This window comes from Ursus arctos, unplaced genomic scaffold (genome assembly GCF_023065955.2).
Source record: "Ursus arctos isolate Adak ecotype North America unplaced genomic scaffold, UrsArc2.0 scaffold_3, whole genome shotgun sequence".
Taxonomy (NCBI): Eukaryota; Metazoa; Chordata; class Mammalia; order Carnivora; family Ursidae; genus Ursus; species Ursus arctos.
In genome coordinates, this window is record NW_026622985.1 from 75,740,733 (window position 1) to 75,762,062 (window position 21,330).

A 21,330-nucleotide genomic window follows, 5' to 3' on the forward strand; every position below is an offset into this window, starting at 1 on the left:
CTAGACTTCTTATGGTGATCCCTTTGCAATGTATATAAATATTAAATCACTATGCTGTACCCTGAAACTAATATATTTCAATTATTCTTCAATTAAAAAATTTATATTTTATAGGGGCGCCTGGGTAGCGCAGTCGTTAAAAGTGTCTGCCTTCGGCTCAGGGCGTGATCCCAGCGTTCCGGGATCGAGTCCCACATCGGGCTCCTCCGCTAGGAGCCTGCTTCTTCCTCTCTCACTCGCCTGCTGTGTTCCCTCTCTCGCTGGCTGTCTCTCTGTCACATAAATAAATAAAATCTTTAAAAAAAAAAAAAAATTTATATTTTATGAACAATTTCAGACTTAAAATCATAATGCAAAACATTAATAATAATCTAGTCAATAATTTGAAAAATCATTTATTTAATAAACTAGGTTTTACATACTTCCTCAGAAAGCTCAATATTGTTAGTTTCAAAAGGCACTTTTTACTCAAAATGCATGAACTAATATTTCTAACTCCAGTTACCATTACTGAAACTGAATGAACATTCCTAACTAGATGTTTAAGTGCAACTACCACAAAGGAGTAGGAAGCAGACTATATTAAAAGAAAAGGAAGATCATGTTATGTTTTTTTTTTTTTTAAACATCTTTACTATTAATAAACCACAAACTTGGGGGGCAGGGGAAAATGTTAGGATTTTATATAATAAAATTCTACTCTCTAATATTATACTAAGTGCTGCTATAAAGGCAAAACAACAAGCTAATGATTTTCTCTCTAAATGGAATGGGTGGCCTGGATCCCATGTAAATATTTAATAACTTGAATGTTTTATTTTTTTTAATGCTTAAATTATTTGGGAACTAATTAACTTTGAGCCAAAGAAATGTTACACAATGTTATTGTCCTCTCCAGGTGAGTGCCTTATCTGGGTGGCTAGGCAGGAGGTGGAAGGATGCTATTTGGTTTTAGATACCTTTCTGCTCTTTGGAGCTACACTAATAAAGAGGTCAATAGCCACAAGTAGCTATTTAAAGTTGAAAATTCAGGTCCTTGGTCATACTAGCCACATTTCAAATGCTCAAAAGCCAAGGGTAACCACTTATTAAATGGACAGAATGTCCATTAAAAGTTTCATTGGACAGTACTGCTCTGGAAAATCTTAGGGAAGAGGTTTTATATAAATACTTTCTTAGACTAAGACATGGAATTTATAAGGTCAAGGGTAGAACAGAGTTGGTATCATTAAACAAGGAACATTCATAATAAAAAGAATTAATAAAATCTTATTCATGAAAATGTCTGGCTAACTTGGAGACAAAGTTTGAATAGGGTATTAAATTCAATTTAACAGATATTTATTATATGCTGAGAATAGAAAGACAATTAAGGGCTGGTCTCTGTCTTTGATGAGTTAATAACCTAGTTAGGGAAATATGTTTTAAAAAATAACAAAGTATGCTACCAAATAAAAACGTACCACATGAAATGTACCCAAATGAAAGCAGAAAAAACCTGCTCTGGGAAGGCTGAGAAGCAAACCCTGAATTCTCACTGGGGACAAGGTGAGGGCAGAGAATCAGAGACATCTAGGGAAGAATAATGTGAGGACTAAAGCACACACTCTGGGATAGATCACACCATTTACTTGCTAAGTGATTTTAGGTGATTATGCACTTCACTTCCCTATCCATTTCCTGATCTGCAAAATGGGGATAATATTACTAACTTCATTTTGTGTTATAAGGTAAATTAGTTAATACATGTGAGATGCTCAGAACAATTTCTTCATCATAGGGTGATTAAAATTAAATAAAATAATAACACAGAAAGTACTTAGAAAATTGGAGGTCATTCATTGTATGTACTTACTGAATGTTAATTATTATGACACTGCTATTATCAGATTATCAGTTGCTACATTTCTAATCAGATCATTTCAAAGCTCTACTACTAGCTTACAGAAACTAGTAATCAGAGGACTAACATTTCCTGTTTTCAGCAAGTTGGTCAGTTAAAATAAGGAGAACCAGAAAGAACCCTAAGCTTGCAAAAAGATGAAAGACACCCTTACACCTTTATGGCCTGCAAATCTAGGATCAGAATTTAACTACAAAAGCACCTCAGTTACAGTAAATATTTTTTTAAGATTTTATTTATTTATTTGAGAGAGAGAGCAAGAGAGCCCAGAGCTGGGGGAGGAGCAGAGGGAGAGGGACAAACAGACTCCACCCTGAGCGCAGAGCCCAACACAGGGTCCGAACCCAGGACCCTGAAATCACGACCTGAGCCAAAATCAAGAGTCTGACACCCAACCGACTGAGCCACCCAGGCATCCCCAGTTCAAGGATGGCACCTAAAGAAGGTTTAGGTCAGTGACACACTAAATAAATAATCGTGTACTACATCTCAACAAAAATTTCACTAACTTTTACACACATGGTAAAACTACCTTAAGCAGGGACTGCCTGTCCCTCACCCCTAATACTTCGGATGTTAGAAACCCACTGCCTCTCTCCAGGGACAAGCACCTGTGCTGAAGCTCAAGACAGATTCTCCCCCAAAAATTGAGAATTCCAAACTGAATCACAGGACTAAGGGTTGAGGGAGGAGATGACTGGAATTGAGAGAAGTTCCACCAACTCCTGCTATTGTTCCACCAGCCTCTTGATGTTCCTGAAATTTGTTCAATTCTGTTCCCGATTCCAAGGGATCCTCTGATAGTCAATAAATTCCTTTTCCTTAAGCTAGCCAGAACTAGTTTCTGTTATTTGTACCAAAGAACCTTAACTAACAATAAACTTATTAAAATAAAATTTTATATTCAGTACATTCTCATACCTCTGAGTTCTTAATGGAAATCGAGAAAGGACACTTTTTCTACTATATGTATATGCACAACTGTATACATGGGGATCTGAAATTTATACCTTCCTTTGGCCTGAAGTATTTTAATAGCCTAAGAGGACACTCTGCCTTTATTTTATTTTCCATATATTCTAGTCAATTATCTCTTTTTTTAATGCTTTTCTTTCTTTTTTTTTTAAGATTTTATTTATTTGCAAGAGAGAGGGGGGGGGGAGAGCAAGCATGCACACAGAGGCAGAAAGAGATTCCCCGCTGAGCAGGGAGCTGGATGAGGGGCTTGATCCCAGGACCCTGAGATCATGACCTGAGCCGAAGGCAGAGGCTTAACGGACTGAACAACCCAGGCATCCCATCAATTACTTTTTAATGTATAGATTCATGCTCAAAAAACATAATATGTTCCTATTTGACAAGAATAAGGTCCAACTGTTTGGCAAGGATTCAAGCACTTTCTTAACCTGAGGCAATTAACAACTTTACCTTCATCCCCTACTATTAACCCAGTATATATCAGACAACAGCCAAATAATCTGCAGATGCCCATACATACCATACTTTTCATCTTAACTTACGATGTTTGTTTACTCTGCTGTAACATTATGTTTGATACTTTTCAAATTCCATATACCTAGTTCAAATATCACTCTTGATGTAGTTTTTCCCCTATTTCCTCAAACACTTCTCCCTCCGCATATTCCCATAGTGTTTCATTTACACCTCCAATGAAGCACATATCATTGAATGACTTGTGACAGGTCCCTACACAGGGTCTGCTTCACCAATACACCATTCATCCTCTGAAAACAATTATGTACACCTGACCCCACACAGTATTTTATATGCATTTTGCACTCATTCATTAGCTCAACTCAATTGAAAGGTGTGTCTTTCTTAAAATCATATTAATTATTGCTACATTACCAAAATTATTTTAAATACTTTTTCAGAAAGGTAAAAATTGCTTATCTGTAGTATTTACATTATTTTTACAAAAATGACAACAGTTCTCTTCTTGGCATCTCAATTAGTCATAAACATCAATACGAAATGGTGAAAACCGCAAGTTAATGCATGCCCATTTCTAATATTTTAAAGCCACAAACCACAGGAACCTGCTTCCATTTCAACCTCCATTCATAGAAGAGAGAGGCAAGTCTTACGCTTCATCACTGAATTGACTTGGAACCTTTTTCATAATGCCAATATAACAATGATTTGATTATTTTAGCTTTATCAAAATCTTAGTACGTATGAATAGGTATGGTGGACCAACACTTTTCTTTTTTCACGATTGTTTTGGCTATTCTAGGTGCCCTGAATTTCCATCTAAATTTTTAAAAAAGTGTTTCAACTTTTTCCTTCTGGGATTTTGACTGGGATTGTGTTAAATCTATATGATCTATACGATTTTTTTTCTATTTTGTTAATGAGGTAAAGTATTTGATGACCCCACTAGGTCATGATGATTCTTTTTTATGAATTACAATTATCAAATGAGTAACTGTATGGGAAAAAAAAAAAAAAAAGAACCGCTAAAGAAAAGAAAAATCAAATGATCATCTCATTTGACCCTTTCTGCACTCCATATACAATTAGAGATGAAAAAATTAGAAATGAAACCTGAACATAAAAAGTTAGAACCACAAAACTTCTAGAAAAAGCACTTAACTATCATTGTAACCTTGGCATAGATAAAGACTTCTTAGAACACAAAAAGCATTTTCTGGAAAAGAAACAAAGGTGAATTAGACCTCATCAAAACTAAAAAAATCCAATCTGTCAACAGAAATCACTTAGAAAATAATTAGGCAAACCACAGACTGGGAGAAAATATTTGAGGTACATAAATGGCCTTGTGTCCAGAATATATAAAGCACTCCACAAGTCATTAATAAAGAACTCACTAAATATGTGAGTAACAGTTGAAAAGCTACATAAAAAACAAAGATACATAAATGGACAATAAGTACATGAAAGGTTGTTCAACATCATTAACTGTAAGGGAAATGCAAATAAAAACCATTCTGAAACACTATTTCACACCTACTAGAATGGTCAAAATCAAGACACCATACCAAATGTTGGAGAAGACATGGAACAACTAGAAGTCCCATACACTGTTGGTCAAAGTGTAAAATGGCACTAGCCACTTAGAGAACTATCTGAAAGTTTGTTATAAAAGATAAATATACATCTTCCTACAACAATGTAATTATTCCCCTAGATATTTACCCCAAAGAAATAAAAACATGTGTGACATAAAAAACTTATACAAGAACATTCAACAGAAGCCTTATTTATAACTGTCCCAAACGGAAACAACTTAAACATCCATCAATAGGAGAATGCATAAATAAACTGTGATATATTCCTCAATGCAACACCACTGAGCAATAAAAACAAATACCTATGCAATAACACAAATGAATCTCAAAAACATGCTGAGTGAAAGAAGTCAAACAGGCAAAAACTAACCCATTGTGATAGAAATCAAAAAGTGATTGCTAGGGATGGAGTGGCAGGTGAAGGAGAGGTAAGAATTAGAAAGTAACTGGTTGGATAGAGACATAGGGAACTTTATAAGGTGTTAGAGATATTCTTAATCTTTTTGGGGGGGGGTGCTGGTTACACAAGTATATCACATGTCAAAATTCATCAATTTTAGTATTTAGATATATAAAAATTAAGTTTATAAATATGTGTGTTTTATTGTATGTAAATTATACCTCAATTGTTTTAAAAGTGAAATATACCTTACTGTGATGAGTTTTAAAAACAAACTACCAAATTAATTACTTCTATGCTTGACACAAACTTGTTTGCAAGGTGGCTAGATAAAATAAGGGGAAAGTTGTTAGTAACAATAAATATTAACACAAACTTCTTACTTGCTTTATTTGAGAAAAAACCCACAATATCCTACTTTACGAGGGAGATACATAAAACTTTGTTATATTTATCTTCTCATGCATTCGCTTTCATTTCATTTTTTCCCCAAGATTTTATTTAAATTCAAATTAGTTAATATATAGTGTAGTATTAGTTTCAGGAGTAGAATCGAGTGATTCACCACCTACATATAACACCCAGTGCTCATTACAAGTGCCCTCCTTAATGCCCATCACCCATTTACCCCACCCCCCCCTTCCCTCTACCCTGTTTGTTCTCTAGAGTTAAAAGTCTCTTATGGTTTGCTCCCTCTGTTTGTATCCTATTTTATTTTTCCTTTCCTTCCCTATGTTCATCTGTTTTGTTTCTTAAATTCTACATGAGTGGAATCATATGGTATTTGTCTTTCTCTGACTTATTTCGCTTAGCATAATACACTCTAGCTTCATCCATGTCATTGCAAATGGCAAGATTTCATTCTTTTGATGGCTGAGTAATATTCCACTGTATATCTATATACCATTCCTTCTTTATCCATTCATCAGCTGATGGACATTTGGACTCTTTTCATACTTTATTGTTGATTTATTCACTTTCATTTTAAAATTGAAAAATCTCTAATACTTAAGAAAATTCATATCCAGGACTCAGGAAAATCACATTTAAGAAATCAGAACATTTTTGTGGAATTAAATTCAAAAAATTATTGCTATTTATATTCATTTAATGTTACTTAGTATTAATGGTCCCATGGGCAGGGTTACATAGCAATTGGGCACTTTCAAGAACTACAAAGAATACACTAGAGTATCATAATAAAAGGCACGATGACAGTGTAATTTGGCAATATAAAGTCAAATTTTAAATGTGCTTATCTCTTTAAACAATTCTATGTCTTTGAAATTATCATAGTAAAATAACAGATCAAGTCTGTGAAGACAGATGGAATATATGTATATACATACAAATGTTAGGGAGAATGTTAGGAAGAATTTAAAAAAAGAGAAAATTAACTGTCTATCTCTAGGAAATTGGTCAATCTTCTCTAATGTGTGCATCTACTGAAAACAGTATGCTTACTGACATGAAACAATGTCAATAAAAAAATTAATATCTATATTTGTCTGGGGGTGTTTTCTGAGAGTAAGTACAGGTTTTTATTTATCATTCAATAATTCATGAAAAACAAAACCTAGAAGGATATACACAAAAACATTAATAAGAGTTATTTCTGGATGATGGGGTTTATGGATGATTTTCCATTTTTATCTTTATTACCTTGTGAACTGCTGAAGTCTACACTGCCCAGTAGAAATATAATGTGAATTACATAAGCAATTTCAAATTTTCTGGTAGCCAACATGTAAATAAAAAGTAGATGAAATTAGTTTTAATAAATTTTATTTAACCAAATATATTTCTTTTTTTTTTCTTTTTTTAAAGATTTTATTTATTTATTCGACAGAGATAGAGACAGCCAGTGAGAGAGGGAACACAAGCAGGGGGAGTGGGAGAGGAAGAAGCAGGCCCATAGCAGAAGAGCCTGATGTGGGGCTCGATCCTAGAACGCCAAGATCATGCCCTGAGCCAAAGGCAGACGCTTAACCGCTGTGCCACCCAGGCGCCCCTAACCAAATATATTTCTTAAACTATCATTTCAGCATATAATCAATATTAAAATCTTTTTTTTAAGTCTATTTATTTAAGCGATCTCTACACCCAATGTGAGGCTCGAACTCATGACCCCAAGATTAAGAGTCACATGCTCTTCTGACTGAGCCAGCCAGGCACCCCAATATTAAAATCTTAGTGAAATATTTTGCATGCTTTTTTGTACTAAGTCTTGGAAATCCAATGTGTATCTCACAGTTACTGCACGTCTCAATTTGAACTAATAATACTTCAAGTGCTCAAAAGACACTGGCTAATGGCTACCACTTATGTTATCAGACAGTGAAGGTCTTAATCTTTGTAATAAGCACTATATTTTTAATGAAAAGGAAAAGTCATTTTTTAAATAGTCACGTGACTGCTATCAAAGACCTTTTCCCAAAGTCTCACACCTGAATATTACATAATTTTTTGAGTTATTCAAACTGTTTCCTAGCATTCTGTGGGAAAATTCTGTTTTTAGAAATGAACAGGTTGGTCTGAGCTCATGGAAGAAAGATGCAATACAAAAATTAAATAAAAATGTAGCACTAACAGTCTTTCAGTATATAGGTGGGTGTATGCATACAGCCAGTTCCCTGATTTCCACATGTTCTAATAGTGAATTCCTGATGGTTAAATTCAGTAAATGTTAACTGATTAGCTACATACTATGAACACTATTTTGAGGTCTTTTAATGTGAGATTAAGATTATTCAGAGTATGTTTAATCAAATAAAGAATTAAAATAACTTCTGCTTCAGAAACTTCTCTTGAGTTCTCCAAAAAATAAGAAAAAGATCATAATCATTAGATGCATCAAACACAGGCTTGAAAAATTAAAGATTCATTTAGTACACGTTTAAGTAAACCTAAGAATTCCTATTGGAGGAATTTTCTCCTCCTATGGTAAGTAAGAATTACATTAAATGTCTCTTCAGAAGCCACACAAACAAGAGAGTGGCATAAGATATTTAAAGTGCTAAAAGAAAAACACACCAATCTACAATTCTATATCCAGCAAAATTATCCTCAAAAGTGGATAAGTACTTTTTAAGATAAACAGAAATTGAACTTGTTCCCACTAGAGAAGAAGGCTACTTGCAAGAAGTACTAAAAATTCTTTAGAGTGAAACAAATGATGTAAGTCAGAAACATGAATATACTTGAAAGAAAAAAGTGTTAGAGAAAGAATTTTATTTTTCTTTTCTTTTATTTAATTTCTTTTATTTTTCTTATTTTTAATTGCTCTAACATGTTAACAGCAACAATGTACTCAGTGATTATGGCTTATAGACATGGGGGGATTGGGAGTACTCTGTTATAAGGTACTTATACTACCCATGAGGCAATATAGTGTTATCTGAAACTGGACATAGATTGACTGTAAATGTATATTGCAGGACGTAGGGAAGTCACTAAAAAATTGTTTTAAGAAATATAATTAATATGCTGAGAGGAAAAGAAAATGGAATCATATAAAATGTGCAATTAAAACCAAACAAAGACTGGGGTGCCTCGGTAGCTCAGTCAGTTAAGCCCCTGACTCTTGGTTTCAGCTCAGGGCATGATCTTGCAGTCCTACTATCAAGCCCCACATTGGGCTCCGAGCTGAGCCCAGAGACTGCTTCAGATTCTCTCTCCCTCTCCCTCTTCCTATACCCCTCGCCATTGCTCACATGTGCACATGCTCCCTCTCTCTCTAAAATAAATAAATAAAATCTTAAAAAAAATAACAACAAACAAAGCAGAAAAAGACTGGAAGAGAAAAAAAGAAACAAGGGCAACAAATAGAAAACAACAATATAGTAGACATTAATCCAATTATATCCATAATCACTTTAAATGTAAATGGTCTGTACTAATTAAAAGACAGTGACCGTCAGAGTGGATTAAAAAATAGAGCCAATATAAGTTGTTTACCAAAAAACACATTTTAATTATAAAGACACAGATAATTAAAAGCAAAGAGAGAAAAAATATACTATGCTAACATAAAATGAAAGAAAGTTGGGAGTAGCTATATTAATTTTTGGCAAAGCATTCTTCAGAGCAAAGAAAATGATCGGGAATAAAGAGGGACATTACATAATGATAAGAAGACCATTTCTCCAGGAAGATGTAACAATACTTAATATATGTTTGCATTTAACAACAGAGCATCAAAATACATGAGGCAAAAGCAGACAGAACTGCAAGAAGAAACAGATGAATCCACTACTTAAGCTGGAGACTCCAACACTATTCAATCAATAATTGACAGATCTAGCAGGCAGAAAATCAGTGAGGATTCAATAATTCTTTGATAAGCTGGATCTAGTTCACATTGATAGAATACTTCATTCAACAACAGCAAAATACACATTCTTCTCAGGTCCACATGGAATAATCACCAAGAGAGACACTATTCTGGGCCATAAAACACAACTTAAATTTAAAAGAAGAGAGGGGTGCTTAGGTGGCTCAATCAGTTAAGCATCTGCCTTTGGCTCAGGCCATGATCCCCAGGTCCTGGGATCGAGCCCCACATAGGGCTCCCTGCTCAGCAGGGAGTCTGCTTTTCCCTCTCCCTCTGCCTCTCCTCTCCCTGCCCCCCCCCAGGCTTTTTCTCTCAAATAAGTAAATAAAATCTCTAAAAAAAATAAAAAATAAAAGAACAGAAATCATGCAAAGTATGTTCTCAGACAACAATGTAGAAATCAATAAAAGAAATTTTCAAAATATTTGGAGCTAAACATACTGTTAAATAACATAGGGGTTAAAAAGGTCTTGAGAAATTGTATTTATTTATTTATTTATTTATTTATTTGAGAGAGAGAGAGAGAGGGCAGAGGGAGAGGGAGAAGCAGACTCCCTGCTGAGCAGGAAGCCTGACACAGGGTTTGATCCCAGGACCCTGGGACCATGACCCAAATCAAAGGCGATGCTTAAACAACTGAGCCACCCAGATACCCCAAGTCTTGAGAAATTTATAAAATAATTTGGAATTAAATGAAAATGAAAATATAACTTACCAAAATTTGTGGCATGCAGCAGAAGCAGTGCTTAGAGAGAGATTTATAGCATTGAATACACATAAAAGTAAAGAAAAAAAAGGGAAACAGTCACATCAAACTATTAAGAAGAGTTTTATGTGAATCCTAATTGTATTGGAGGCTTAGAGGTGTGAAAGGGTATTTTAACTTTTGACGCTGCATAGTACACTGTGTGTATGTTTTGAACAAATAAGTGTATATTACTTTTGCACTCTAAAACATCTTTAAATGGTTAACAGATATAAGAAAACTATAAAACTACAGAATGAAATAAGACCTAAATAGTAAATAAAAGAGACTTATTTTCCAATGCGAAGCCACAATATGTCAATTCTTCCTAAATTAATCTACAAATTCAATGCTATTCCAAATCAAAGCAAGTATTTTCTGGTGAGGGACAGAGGTGGGAGTTAAGTCTTGAAAAAATACAAAGCACAGCACATAAAAATAGCCAGAAGATGTTGAAAAGGAGAGTAATGAGGGACTTAATGATAACCAAACTGTACCGTCATTATAAAGCTACATTCATTAAAAATTCTGTAACAGGCAAAGAAATAAACAAATGAAATAAATAGAAGAGAATGAAGAAACGCATGTAAGTAAGTATATCTGAAAATTTAGTAAATAATAAAGGTTGCATTTCAAATAGATGAGAGAAAAAAATTGTTCAATATATGGTATTGGGACAACTAGCCATTTATAAAAATAAAGCTGGATTTCTACTATACTCATTTTCCAAAGTCATTTCTAGAAAGATCAAAGATAAAATGTTCAAAATATAACCATAAAAGTACTAAGAAAATTTAGTAAATATTTTTGCAATTCTAAGCTAGGGCAGTATTAAATAAAAACTTGATATAATTAAAGACTATTATATCTAACTTCAAATCCCATGCAATGACCAGAAACACCAAATATACTTCTGTTAAAAGATACATGACAAACTGCCAAAAAAATACTGTAATATACAGTAACTATCCCTAAGGAGTTCTCCAAATAACCAAGGGGAAAAAAAAGGTCTAAAGAACAAATAATTCAGAGAAGAAATATCAATAACAAACAGACATGAAAAGATATTTAACTTTACTAAAAACTACAAATCAAACAAGATTTTTTTTGACCAGTAAAACTGTCAAAATGGAAATGATTCTGAAATCCTAGTGTTGATGAGAATACATGGAGTTTAGAAACAGCTGCTTTGGAAGACAATCCAGCTGTATATATTATTATTTTTTTTTTAAGATTTTATTTATTCATCTGACAGAGAGACAACAAGCAAGGGGAGCAGCAGGCAGACAGAGAGGGAGAACCCCACTGAGCAGGTAGCCTGATGTGGAGCTCGATCCCAGGACCCTGGGATCATGACCTGAGCCAAAGGCACGTGCTTGACACACAGGCACCCCAATATTTTTAATGTCTGTGCCCTTTGACTTCATTTCTTAGAATTCATTTTACAGAATTAGTTTAGAAAGGATATATAAAAATAAATATTTGGATGTTCACTCTAGCACTTTTTTTTTTAAAGATTTATTTGTCAGAGAAAGAGAGAGAGAGAGCGTGCGTGTGCTCAAGCAGGGGGAGCAGGAGGCAGAGGGAGAAGCAGGCTCCCCGCTGAACAAGGAGCCCAATGTAGGACTTGATCTCAGGACCCTGGGATCACGACCTGAGCGGAAGGTACGCGTAGCCGACTGAGCCCCCCACGTGTCCCTATAGCACTTTTTCTAAAGGCAAAAATTTGGAAAGTAAAAAATACCTATTGTTCAGGACTGAATTATGTCTTCTTAAAAGATATACTGAAGTTCTAACACCTGTATCTGCAAATGGACCTTAGTTTGAAAGAGTGGCTTTGCAAACATAACCACGTTAAAATGAGGTCATTAGGGCTGACATTAATGCAATGACTGGTGTCCTTTTAAGAGAAAACAGAGAGGTAGAAAACACCATGTGATTACATAGGTAGAGATTACAGTCATGAGTATCTAAGCCAAGGATCATCAAGGATTGCCAGCAATGCCAGAAGCTAGGAGAGAGGCATGGCACAAATTCTCTCAGGGCCTCCAGAAGGAACCAACCCTGCTAACACCTTGATTTCTGACTGGTAGCCTCCAAAGTGAGCAAGAATAAATTTGCCTTTAAGCTACCCATTTGTGATACTTCATTACGGTAGCCCCAGAAAACTAATGCACCTATCAATACTTATAATAAGTTACCAGAAACTCACAAAATAGAGGATGTAGTAATAAAGGTATGCAACAGATATAAATGAACATGGAAATATATGAAAAATATATTAATATAAGTGAAAAAATTAAGTTGCAGAACAGCATGTATAATACCATTTTTCAGATAACTTAAAGAGAACATCTTTCTCCCCCTTCAACTCCTCACTGAAATCCACCCTTCTCAAATACTGGCCAAGTCAAATATGGGTTAGACTACCTCCCTCTGTAGTCCTGACCTGCACCAACCCCTTCATAGACTGAATTCACTCCCAAGGCCTCAATAATCAACACTCTGCAAAGGATGCCAAAAGCTCTACTCTTAAAATTCCTACTACCTTGCCATTACTATCAGGAGTTTCTGTTGTCATCTGGAATTCACACAGCCAACTAAATATTGCTAATTTTTTCTTCACAACATTTCTACTATATAGCCTTGGAATAGCAACTAGATTTCATCTATGTGAACCTGGACTGATTGGTAGTGGCTGCCTGTAGGGATATGCTGAGTATTCAGAGACCGCACCTGAACATAGGAAAAAATGCTAGGAGTGACAGGTGGTGTCTACCATGTGCACAAAGACCATGGATTTACTATACCTCATAACCCTTTTGTTCCAGATGCTGCTACAATTCAGGTTCCTTAGCCAGGCCAGGTCAGCTGAGATAATGAATATGAAAATGTTTACTAAACTTTAAACCATTACTGAATTATTTCCATTATGAATGTAATTTCTAGTTTTTCCCATCTTTAGACTCTTCCAGCCTAACAGTTTTTGAATCAAAAATCTTTTGACCCCTACTACTTAAGGACTAAACCTCAACCTCTAAGTTGGCGGTCAAGGTCTTCCAAAATCTGGCCTCAATTTACCCTTCAAACTTATCATTTGTTATGTTCTCAAGCAAATACCATTCTCATTTCTAGCCAAGCCAGTCTATTTAATATTTCCTAATACTCTATGCAAATTTTCTACTCTAAACTTACTTACACATGTCCCTCTACTTCAACTGAGCTGCTTCCTTGTTCCTGACCATTTAAGGGCATTTAAGGTCCTCATGTTCAAGCCCCACAATGATGTACCAAATTCCACTGTAATCTATCTATCTTTCCTCTTTATTATTTAAATCAATTATGTGCTGGCTTGTGAAACATATCTTTCTGTGCATGATTTTTGCCTTCCCCAGCTAAGGTGTAAGGACTAAATCTTCCTTACTCCTTTCATGTATTCCAAGATACTGACAGGATGTTATGTTGTCAGTAAGTCCTCAGTATTTGATCATGATGACATTTCGTTAATAAAAACAGAGGAAATCATCTGAGTTTCTAACTGGCTTTATGCATTACATACAAATCAACCAGCTCCTTTACTATAATGAAAATTTCTTAGGTATTTAAGTACTTCTAATATTTTATGGCGACAAAAGTATTCATCATACTGGAGGGACAATTTCACTTAAAAATTTTTATTTTGGAACTAAAGACATGATAAATAAACAACTTCACCTCTATCTTAATAATTAAAAATACTAGATAGTTTTAGCTTCTCCAAATCTAATATAAAATTTACCTTTAAAATGAAACTTGAAAAACATTTCATTGTCCAAAGGTTACTTACTGTATGTTTGGCTTACGATAATTTTGATCTCCTCACATTGTTTTTAACAGCATTTTATACTCCTACATATCTTTCATATTTCCATTTTGTTTGAATATATCTGGTGTTTAATGAACACCCTTTTTACGAAGACAGATTTGTATAGTAATTTTCAAATCACGTTAAAAATAAGTTTAAAAAATCACTATGGCAGAGGAACCAAGGGACCAAGGAAACTGAGAAACCAAGGAAACTAACAGAAAGCCATAGCAATTGAACTATGAAGTTACTGTAAGTGTTTCATTTGATTCCATTTTCTAAAGGGGGCTTTTCTAGATTTGCCTCTTCAATATTACTCTAAACCCAATTATTGGGGCGCCTGGGTGGCGCAGTCATTCAGCGTCTGCCTTCGGCTCAGGGCGTGATCCCAGCATTCTGGGATAGAGCCCCACATCAGGCTTCTCTGCTAGGAGCCTGCTTCTTCCTCTCCCACCCCCTTGCTTGTGTTCCCTCTCTCACTGGCTGTCTCTCTCTGTCAAATAAATAAATAAAATCTTAAAAATAAATAAATAAAAATAAACCCAATTATTTGATCTCTTTAAAAAAGGGTCACAATTCCTCTATAACACATTAACTTGAAAGTGAAACTAATGTTTTCTAATTAATTTCATGCTCCTATATTGATATTCTAGTCATTAATCCTCCACTACTAAGAATACTGATATAGGGGCGCCTGGGTGGCACAGCAGTTGAGTGTCTGCCTTCGGCTCAGGGCGTGATCCCGGCGTTACGGGATCGAGCCCCACGTCAGGCTCCTCCACTATGAGCCTGCTTCTTCCTCTCCCACTCCCCCTGCTTGTGTTCCCTCTCTCGCTGGCTGTCTCTATCTCTGTCAAATAAATAAATAAAATCTTAAAAAAAAAAAAAAGAATACTGATATGGTAGATATGATAAATAAAAACAGGATATATTTCTGTTATAGTATATTTATGAATAGAGTTAAATACACTAAACATCTTCTAATTACTAAATAATACATAATCACTTAAAAGTACTAGATTGCTCAGTCATATACCAATAAGAGTTACATTTACAGTTAATGATATATACTACTATGGACAAGAATGTATGAACTTGTTTTGCTTCCAAAATCTTTACAGTGAAAGTGACCTCTACACTAATGTAGGGTTCTATAAACTCCTAGGGAGATTAACTTTCAATTAATTACCTCTACCTGCTCTTTTATACCTCAACTTTGAATCAGTCTCTAAAATGACCAAATCAGTTCACTGAAACTGTTGAATCTAACACTTAAACAAAAATTTTAAAAAAATCTTCTTTACCTTCTTCCACATGCTTCTCCAAACAGAACACTTCAGAAGTGGTAGGTATTCCAAGTGCTGTGCATACATTATAGCATTATTCTATGAAATCCTTGAGTAAGCCCATTTTACAAATCTAGACATTAAGGCTCATATTGGCTAAGAAATCTGCCTAAAAGCTAAGAATAACAATCTGCTAGATTCTTCTAAATCTCCTCCTATACATTAGTTTATCCTATATGACACACACTCTTATACTCACCTTTTTCTGCTATACTAGACAAGGTTGCCTTCTCTGCTTTGTATATTCCAAATCCCATAAATATTAACCTTTTTTTCTCTTTCCGTACTCAAGGCGAAATACATTCTCAGCCCTAACTTCCCACCAGTGCTGCCTTAATTCAGGCCTTCATCAAAACAATGATCCATCTAAGCACCTCTCCCGGGAAACCTATTTAAGAATTTAGAACAGAAACAATGTAACTGTTGGACAGCTACTGTTACTACCTGTATTCAGCATCTGACTTAAACCATTTTGTTCAAATAAACGAAGACCTAAGTCCAAATACAACCTGCATCAGAAACCGAAGATTTTAACAACCTGATTGAGAAATGAGAAATACTAAATGAGCTCCTGAGGAATAAAAGAGTTAGCAATTATAATTAATCAATAAGTATTCGGTGATCTGTACACTAGATGTTATAAAAATTATAGAAAACTACATAGGCATGAGGCCTAATCTCCCAGAATTATATATATATAATTATTATTCTCCTAGAATAATATATATTATATAAAACAAAACCCCTTTGTTTTAATTTAACCTTAACTCACAAAATATACACCCAAGGGGCGCCTGGGTGGCACAGCGGTTAAGCGTCTGCCTTCGGCTCAGGGCGTGATCCCGGCGTTCTGGGATCGAGCCCCACATCAGGCTCCTCCTCTAAGAGCCTGCTTCTTCCTCTCCCATTCCCCCTGCTTGTGTTCCCTCTCTCGCTGGCTGTCTCTATCTCTGTCAAATAAATAAATAAAATCAAAAAAAAAAAAAAAAAAAAACAAACAAACAAAATATACACCCAAGATTGAACGGAAACACATAAACATTTCAAATTGTGTTTCAGGATTACCCTATCAGAAAACAGTAAACTTCATATATGTTAAAGTCTCCTGTTAAGCTTGCTAAAAATAGAAATACCCAGGTTCCATCTTGGACCCACTGAATATTATCTAGGAATGCGGGCTAGTAGTATTTGTAATCTCCACAATGTTTCTAATACATACCTAAATTTGAGAACCCAAGCAGAAACCCTCCTTGCTCCACAACAAACTACTAGTAGGCCCCCAACTTTCCAAGCTGTTTCATTCCTCTCACAACCTGGGAGTATACTAATCTTAAATATTCACGTATCACCCACCCTAAAAAAACATTAACTCATCCTCTCTTTTTTTTTTTTTTTTAAGATTTTATTTATTCATTTGACAGAGAGAGACAGCCAGCGAGAGAGGGAACACAAGCAGGGGGAGTGGGAGAGGAAGAAGCAGGCTCCTAGCGGAGGAGCCAGATGTGGGACTCGATCCCAAAACGCTGGGATCACGCCTTGAGCCTAAGGCAGACGCTTAACAACTGCGCCACTCAGGCGCCCCTAACTCATCCTCTCTTAATCTCCTAAACTTTTGCAAAAAAAATAATATCATCTATATATTTACATATGGTCCTTCTAATCCACAAAATCATCCCATAAGACGGTATCCCTATTTTAGAATAGAGAAAACCAATTCTACCACAGGAAGTTAAAAAAAAGAAAAAACAAGAACAAAACTTGTCCTAAGTGACCAAATGAGTTTGAACTCTGGTGTGCTGACTACAAAGCCAAGACATTTTCCACTGTGACATTCAGTATCTTATACATCACTCTGAAGTACTGACTTACTCATCAGTTTACTTGTTTCCCTTGTGAGACATAGTAAAGCTCCTTGCAGGTAGGCATCAACCCTGACTTTGACCTCGACATTTACTTACTCAATATATATTTGTTGAGTCAAAGAAGGAATGCAGCTCCTCCAGAACTGGGACTGTAACTACTTCTGCTTCATTCCTTGAACTCTTAGATAGGGCTCTGAATACACTTCTGCCCTAACAAATTTGGTCTGACTTGTAAATGTTATTGCTGATTTTTTTTAATGAGATAATGTATTTCGCTATTATTTTAAACTACAAAAAGCTGCACAGTCAGCAAATAACAAAAAAAGGACTGTTCAAAAAATTTTAAATATTCTTTTTTAAATACTTTATTCTCAAGTCACTGGAGACTTCAAATATTAAAGTTAATCTTCACAATAATTTCATAGCACAAGACTCTGGTTTTAAATGACAAATTCAAAAGGTAAAGATGATTAATAATAGATGACATGAAGATGTTGAGCACTGAATACTGATGGGTTATTCAGCAATCCACTTATGCTAACCAGAAAGCAAGGCTATCTTTCTCAATGTGTTCTTTCACATCTTTCATTTTTTTGAAACCAGTAAACATTACAGGTAAGCATAGAGCAATTAGTCAGTGTACTCGTGTTTAAATGTAAATTCCTTCCTGCCTAAGGTTAATGTGTCTGGTATGTAAAACGTAATACAACTACTTCCTTTCTGACAGAGATTACATAGCAAATGAAAATAAACCAGTGAAATTTTAATTTTTTTTTCATTTGCAGATAATGTAACATTTAAAGAGCTAGAGATTTTCCTAAATTGAAAATACACAAAAATTAGTGCTGCCTTAAAATCTCACACTCTAATTACATCAAGTTTTGGTGTAAAAAAAAGAAGTGATTATTCCTTTTGCACCACTTTTTGAAATAAATCAATAACAAGTAAGAAAAAAACCCTTCTAAAACAACATGATGTAGTGGAAAGTCCAGACTAGGCATCAGGAGTCCTGGTTTTCTAGTTCTGGTTACATGACTAAATTGCTGTGTGACTTAGGGTTCACTAGCTCAGTTTTCTCATTTGTTTAAAAGCGGGGGGGGGGGGGGGGGATCATTTTCTTTAAAGTTGTTTCCCAAAATACTGATTTTAAGCCAGTCCTCTTATTTCATTCTTCTAATCAGTAAAATATTAAACACATCTGAATTAAATGTAACGATTCAATCTCCAAGAGGATACAAAAGGTTGACTCCTATAAGTTAACAATTAACCCATAGGGTAACTTTCCAGAAATTGTCTAATCCTAACTTCTTAAACAAGCAGATGTAGCCTAGTGTGACATATTTAACACTACTAAGAAAAGTTGTAAAATGGTACCGCTCTGCTGACATTTCAGTAGGGGTTTCCTGGGTTCCAGTGGCACATACTGTGCAGGTGCTAACACGCAAAGAGGGGAGAAAGGGACCCAAACAGCGTTTCAACAAACTCAACCACAGTACAACCCAGCCACCGCAGTAAGATGCAGCCTGACAAGGCCTACACCACAGAGCAGAACCTCCCCACCCCCAGAAGTGCCAGCAGCCAATGTAATGAATGCTTCCGTCAACAACACACATTCCCCTTCCCACAGAACTGCTTGCTCCCAACCGGCCATCTGGGGTTGGAACAGGCCGCACAGCACCAACCTAAGAATCACTCTCAGGCCCCAAAAGGCCAAGAACTACTAGAGATTGCGGTTCCCCTGCGCATGGTTGTGGGGAGAGCAGCACCTCCTCCCACCAATGAAAAAAATCAGTGGGGAGGAGAGCAGAAACCAGGCCTGGGCGAGATTGCTCGAGAAATAAACGCTGTTTCTCTGCAATGGGGAGCAGTAGCATTTCCTGCCTTCATTCTGAACCAATGCACTCGACTTCATTCCCTCCTGGGCTCCTAAAGGGGGATCAAAAACCCCATTCTGGTCCTCTTCATTCATATCTAGGCTTCATTCCCCGACCTACCCACTCCTGAAACCTCTGCCATTGTGAAAGAAAGTATCCCCAGATCAAACAGCAGGAGGGGAAGCGAGGGCCAGTACAGAGGCCCGGTTTTTAAGATCAAGCAGCTCGTGCAAGAATAAAATCCCCTTGTGGCCTGAGGGCAAAGTTTGAACCAGCAGCAAGAGCGCAGACCCGGGCCCGGCCAGGCAGGGTTCCAGGACAGGCCTGCGGAGGTGACACTTTTCCTGCTCACGGGTAGCTTCGGGAGGCGGTGTCCGGTCGCCCCGGCCCGCACTGCCCGCACCCAGGGAGCCGGGCTGGCTGGAGGCCTGGCCGGCAGCCGGACCCTCCCCGCGCCGCTCCCGCCTTCTTCCCCACTCCCACTTCCCGGCCCTCAAGCCCGGGCCCGTGAGGTAACGTCGGGGATGGCGACGCGGGTCTCGGCCACTGACCACACATTTCTTGCCGAGGAAGGTGAAGAGAGACTCATTCTCCTGCGGGGTGAGCAGCAAAGACCCCACATTGGTGACCCTCCGCGGTGGCGGCGGCTGCTGCTGGCCGGAGCTCATGGTTTCGCCGGCGGGGTTGCGAGTCCAGGGCCGTCTCCGGCGAGTAGGCGAGCGCTCTTTCCCCTCTCGGTGACAGGGGTGGGAGGAGGGGAATCAGAGGCACAGCATCTCGCAGCTCCTCGGGAGCGGGGAGGAGGAGGCCACGGGAAGGAGGAGCCAACAACCGGCCGTGCAGAGAAAGGGAAGCTCCCGGCTCCCGCCCGGCTAGGGTCTGGCCGGATGGTCGTTGTCTTCGTACTCCGGCGACTGCGCTAAACTCCGAACTCCTCCTCCAATCCTCCTTCGGCGGCGGTGGCGGCCGCACAATCCAACATGGCAGCGGGGGCGGACGAGACCACAGGACGCAGGACGCGGGGGAGCGCGCCGGAAACGCGCGGCTGCGGGCTGGGCCCCGGAGGAGCCCCCCCCACCCCACGCCGCGCCGGCCTCCCCGCGCCGGCCCGAAGCCCCGCCCCCTTCCGGTCGGGCGCGGGCTGCGAGGTGGAACGTGGGGGCAGTGATCACGCGTGCCGGCCCCGGCCTTGAGCCTCGTTTCTGCGGTGTTGGGGCCCGGCGGCAGCCGCCAGCCCTTGTTCCGCGGACGCACACCTTTGCGAAGCGTCAGTGAAGACCCAGGTCCTCCTCCCCAGAATAGCTCTTATTTCTGGGGGCGCGGAAGCCGGACGTTCACATTGCAGGTCAAAAAGAACTGGAATCTGGAGACGGAAAACTGGAAAGAGGTGACGCGCTCCCTTGTGCTCCTCGCCGGCTTCAGTCAGAGCCGCAGGTGCCTGGGGTTTCTCAAACTTTGTCTAAACTTCCAACAGTGGGAGTGGAGGAACAAACAGGCCTCTCTCAGAATTGTGAAAGAGAGATCGTGCTGATGGATGTTAACAAAAACCAAACTCACTTAAAAAAAAATTCTACCGCTCGCCTGGAGTGTTGCGTGGGATAAATGTATTTGGAACATTTTAATTCAAGCTCTTTTCTCTGACGTGCCCTGAACACATTGTTCCCCGTCTTGTGAATTGGGAAAATAAACTTTTACCCCCTTCTCATCTTTTTCTTTCTCTCAAACCCCAAAGGCCCTGTTTTCTTTTTATCCAAAACGAATGCGCCTATTCGGGGATGTTACACAGGAAAATGCGTCGCCTGACTTAATCCTTAGAAATAAATCTCAGGAATTTTTGTTAAATTTGTATGCCTCAGAATATTGAAAGTTACTTAGGATAACGCCCTTTGTTCAGTAAATTAAATGCTAAAATATTGTTAAACGAAGTTTTGCACTTATCGAAGTGTAAAGAATACCCCCTGCAGCAAGAA

The 21,330-nt window shown here is 37.6% G+C and overlaps 1 protein-coding gene across 2 annotated transcripts in view; it reads right to left on the reverse strand.

Moving 5' to 3' along the window:
- WASL (WASP like actin nucleation promoting factor) overlaps positions 1-20,422 on the reverse strand; it is a 64,259-nt gene extending 43,837 nt beyond the window's left edge. Inside the window, exon 1 of one of the 2 annotated variants that reach the window (XM_026510305.4) lies at positions 19,912-20,422. In XM_026510305.4, the coding sequence (XP_026366090.2) occupies positions 19,912-20,028 (117 nt within the window). In that variant the 5' untranslated portion in view covers positions 20,029-20,422. The remainder of the gene's footprint in view (positions 1-19,911) is intronic. The other variant, XM_044387999.3, reaches the window with a different exon arrangement.
- Positions 20,423-21,330: the final 908 nt, after the last annotated feature.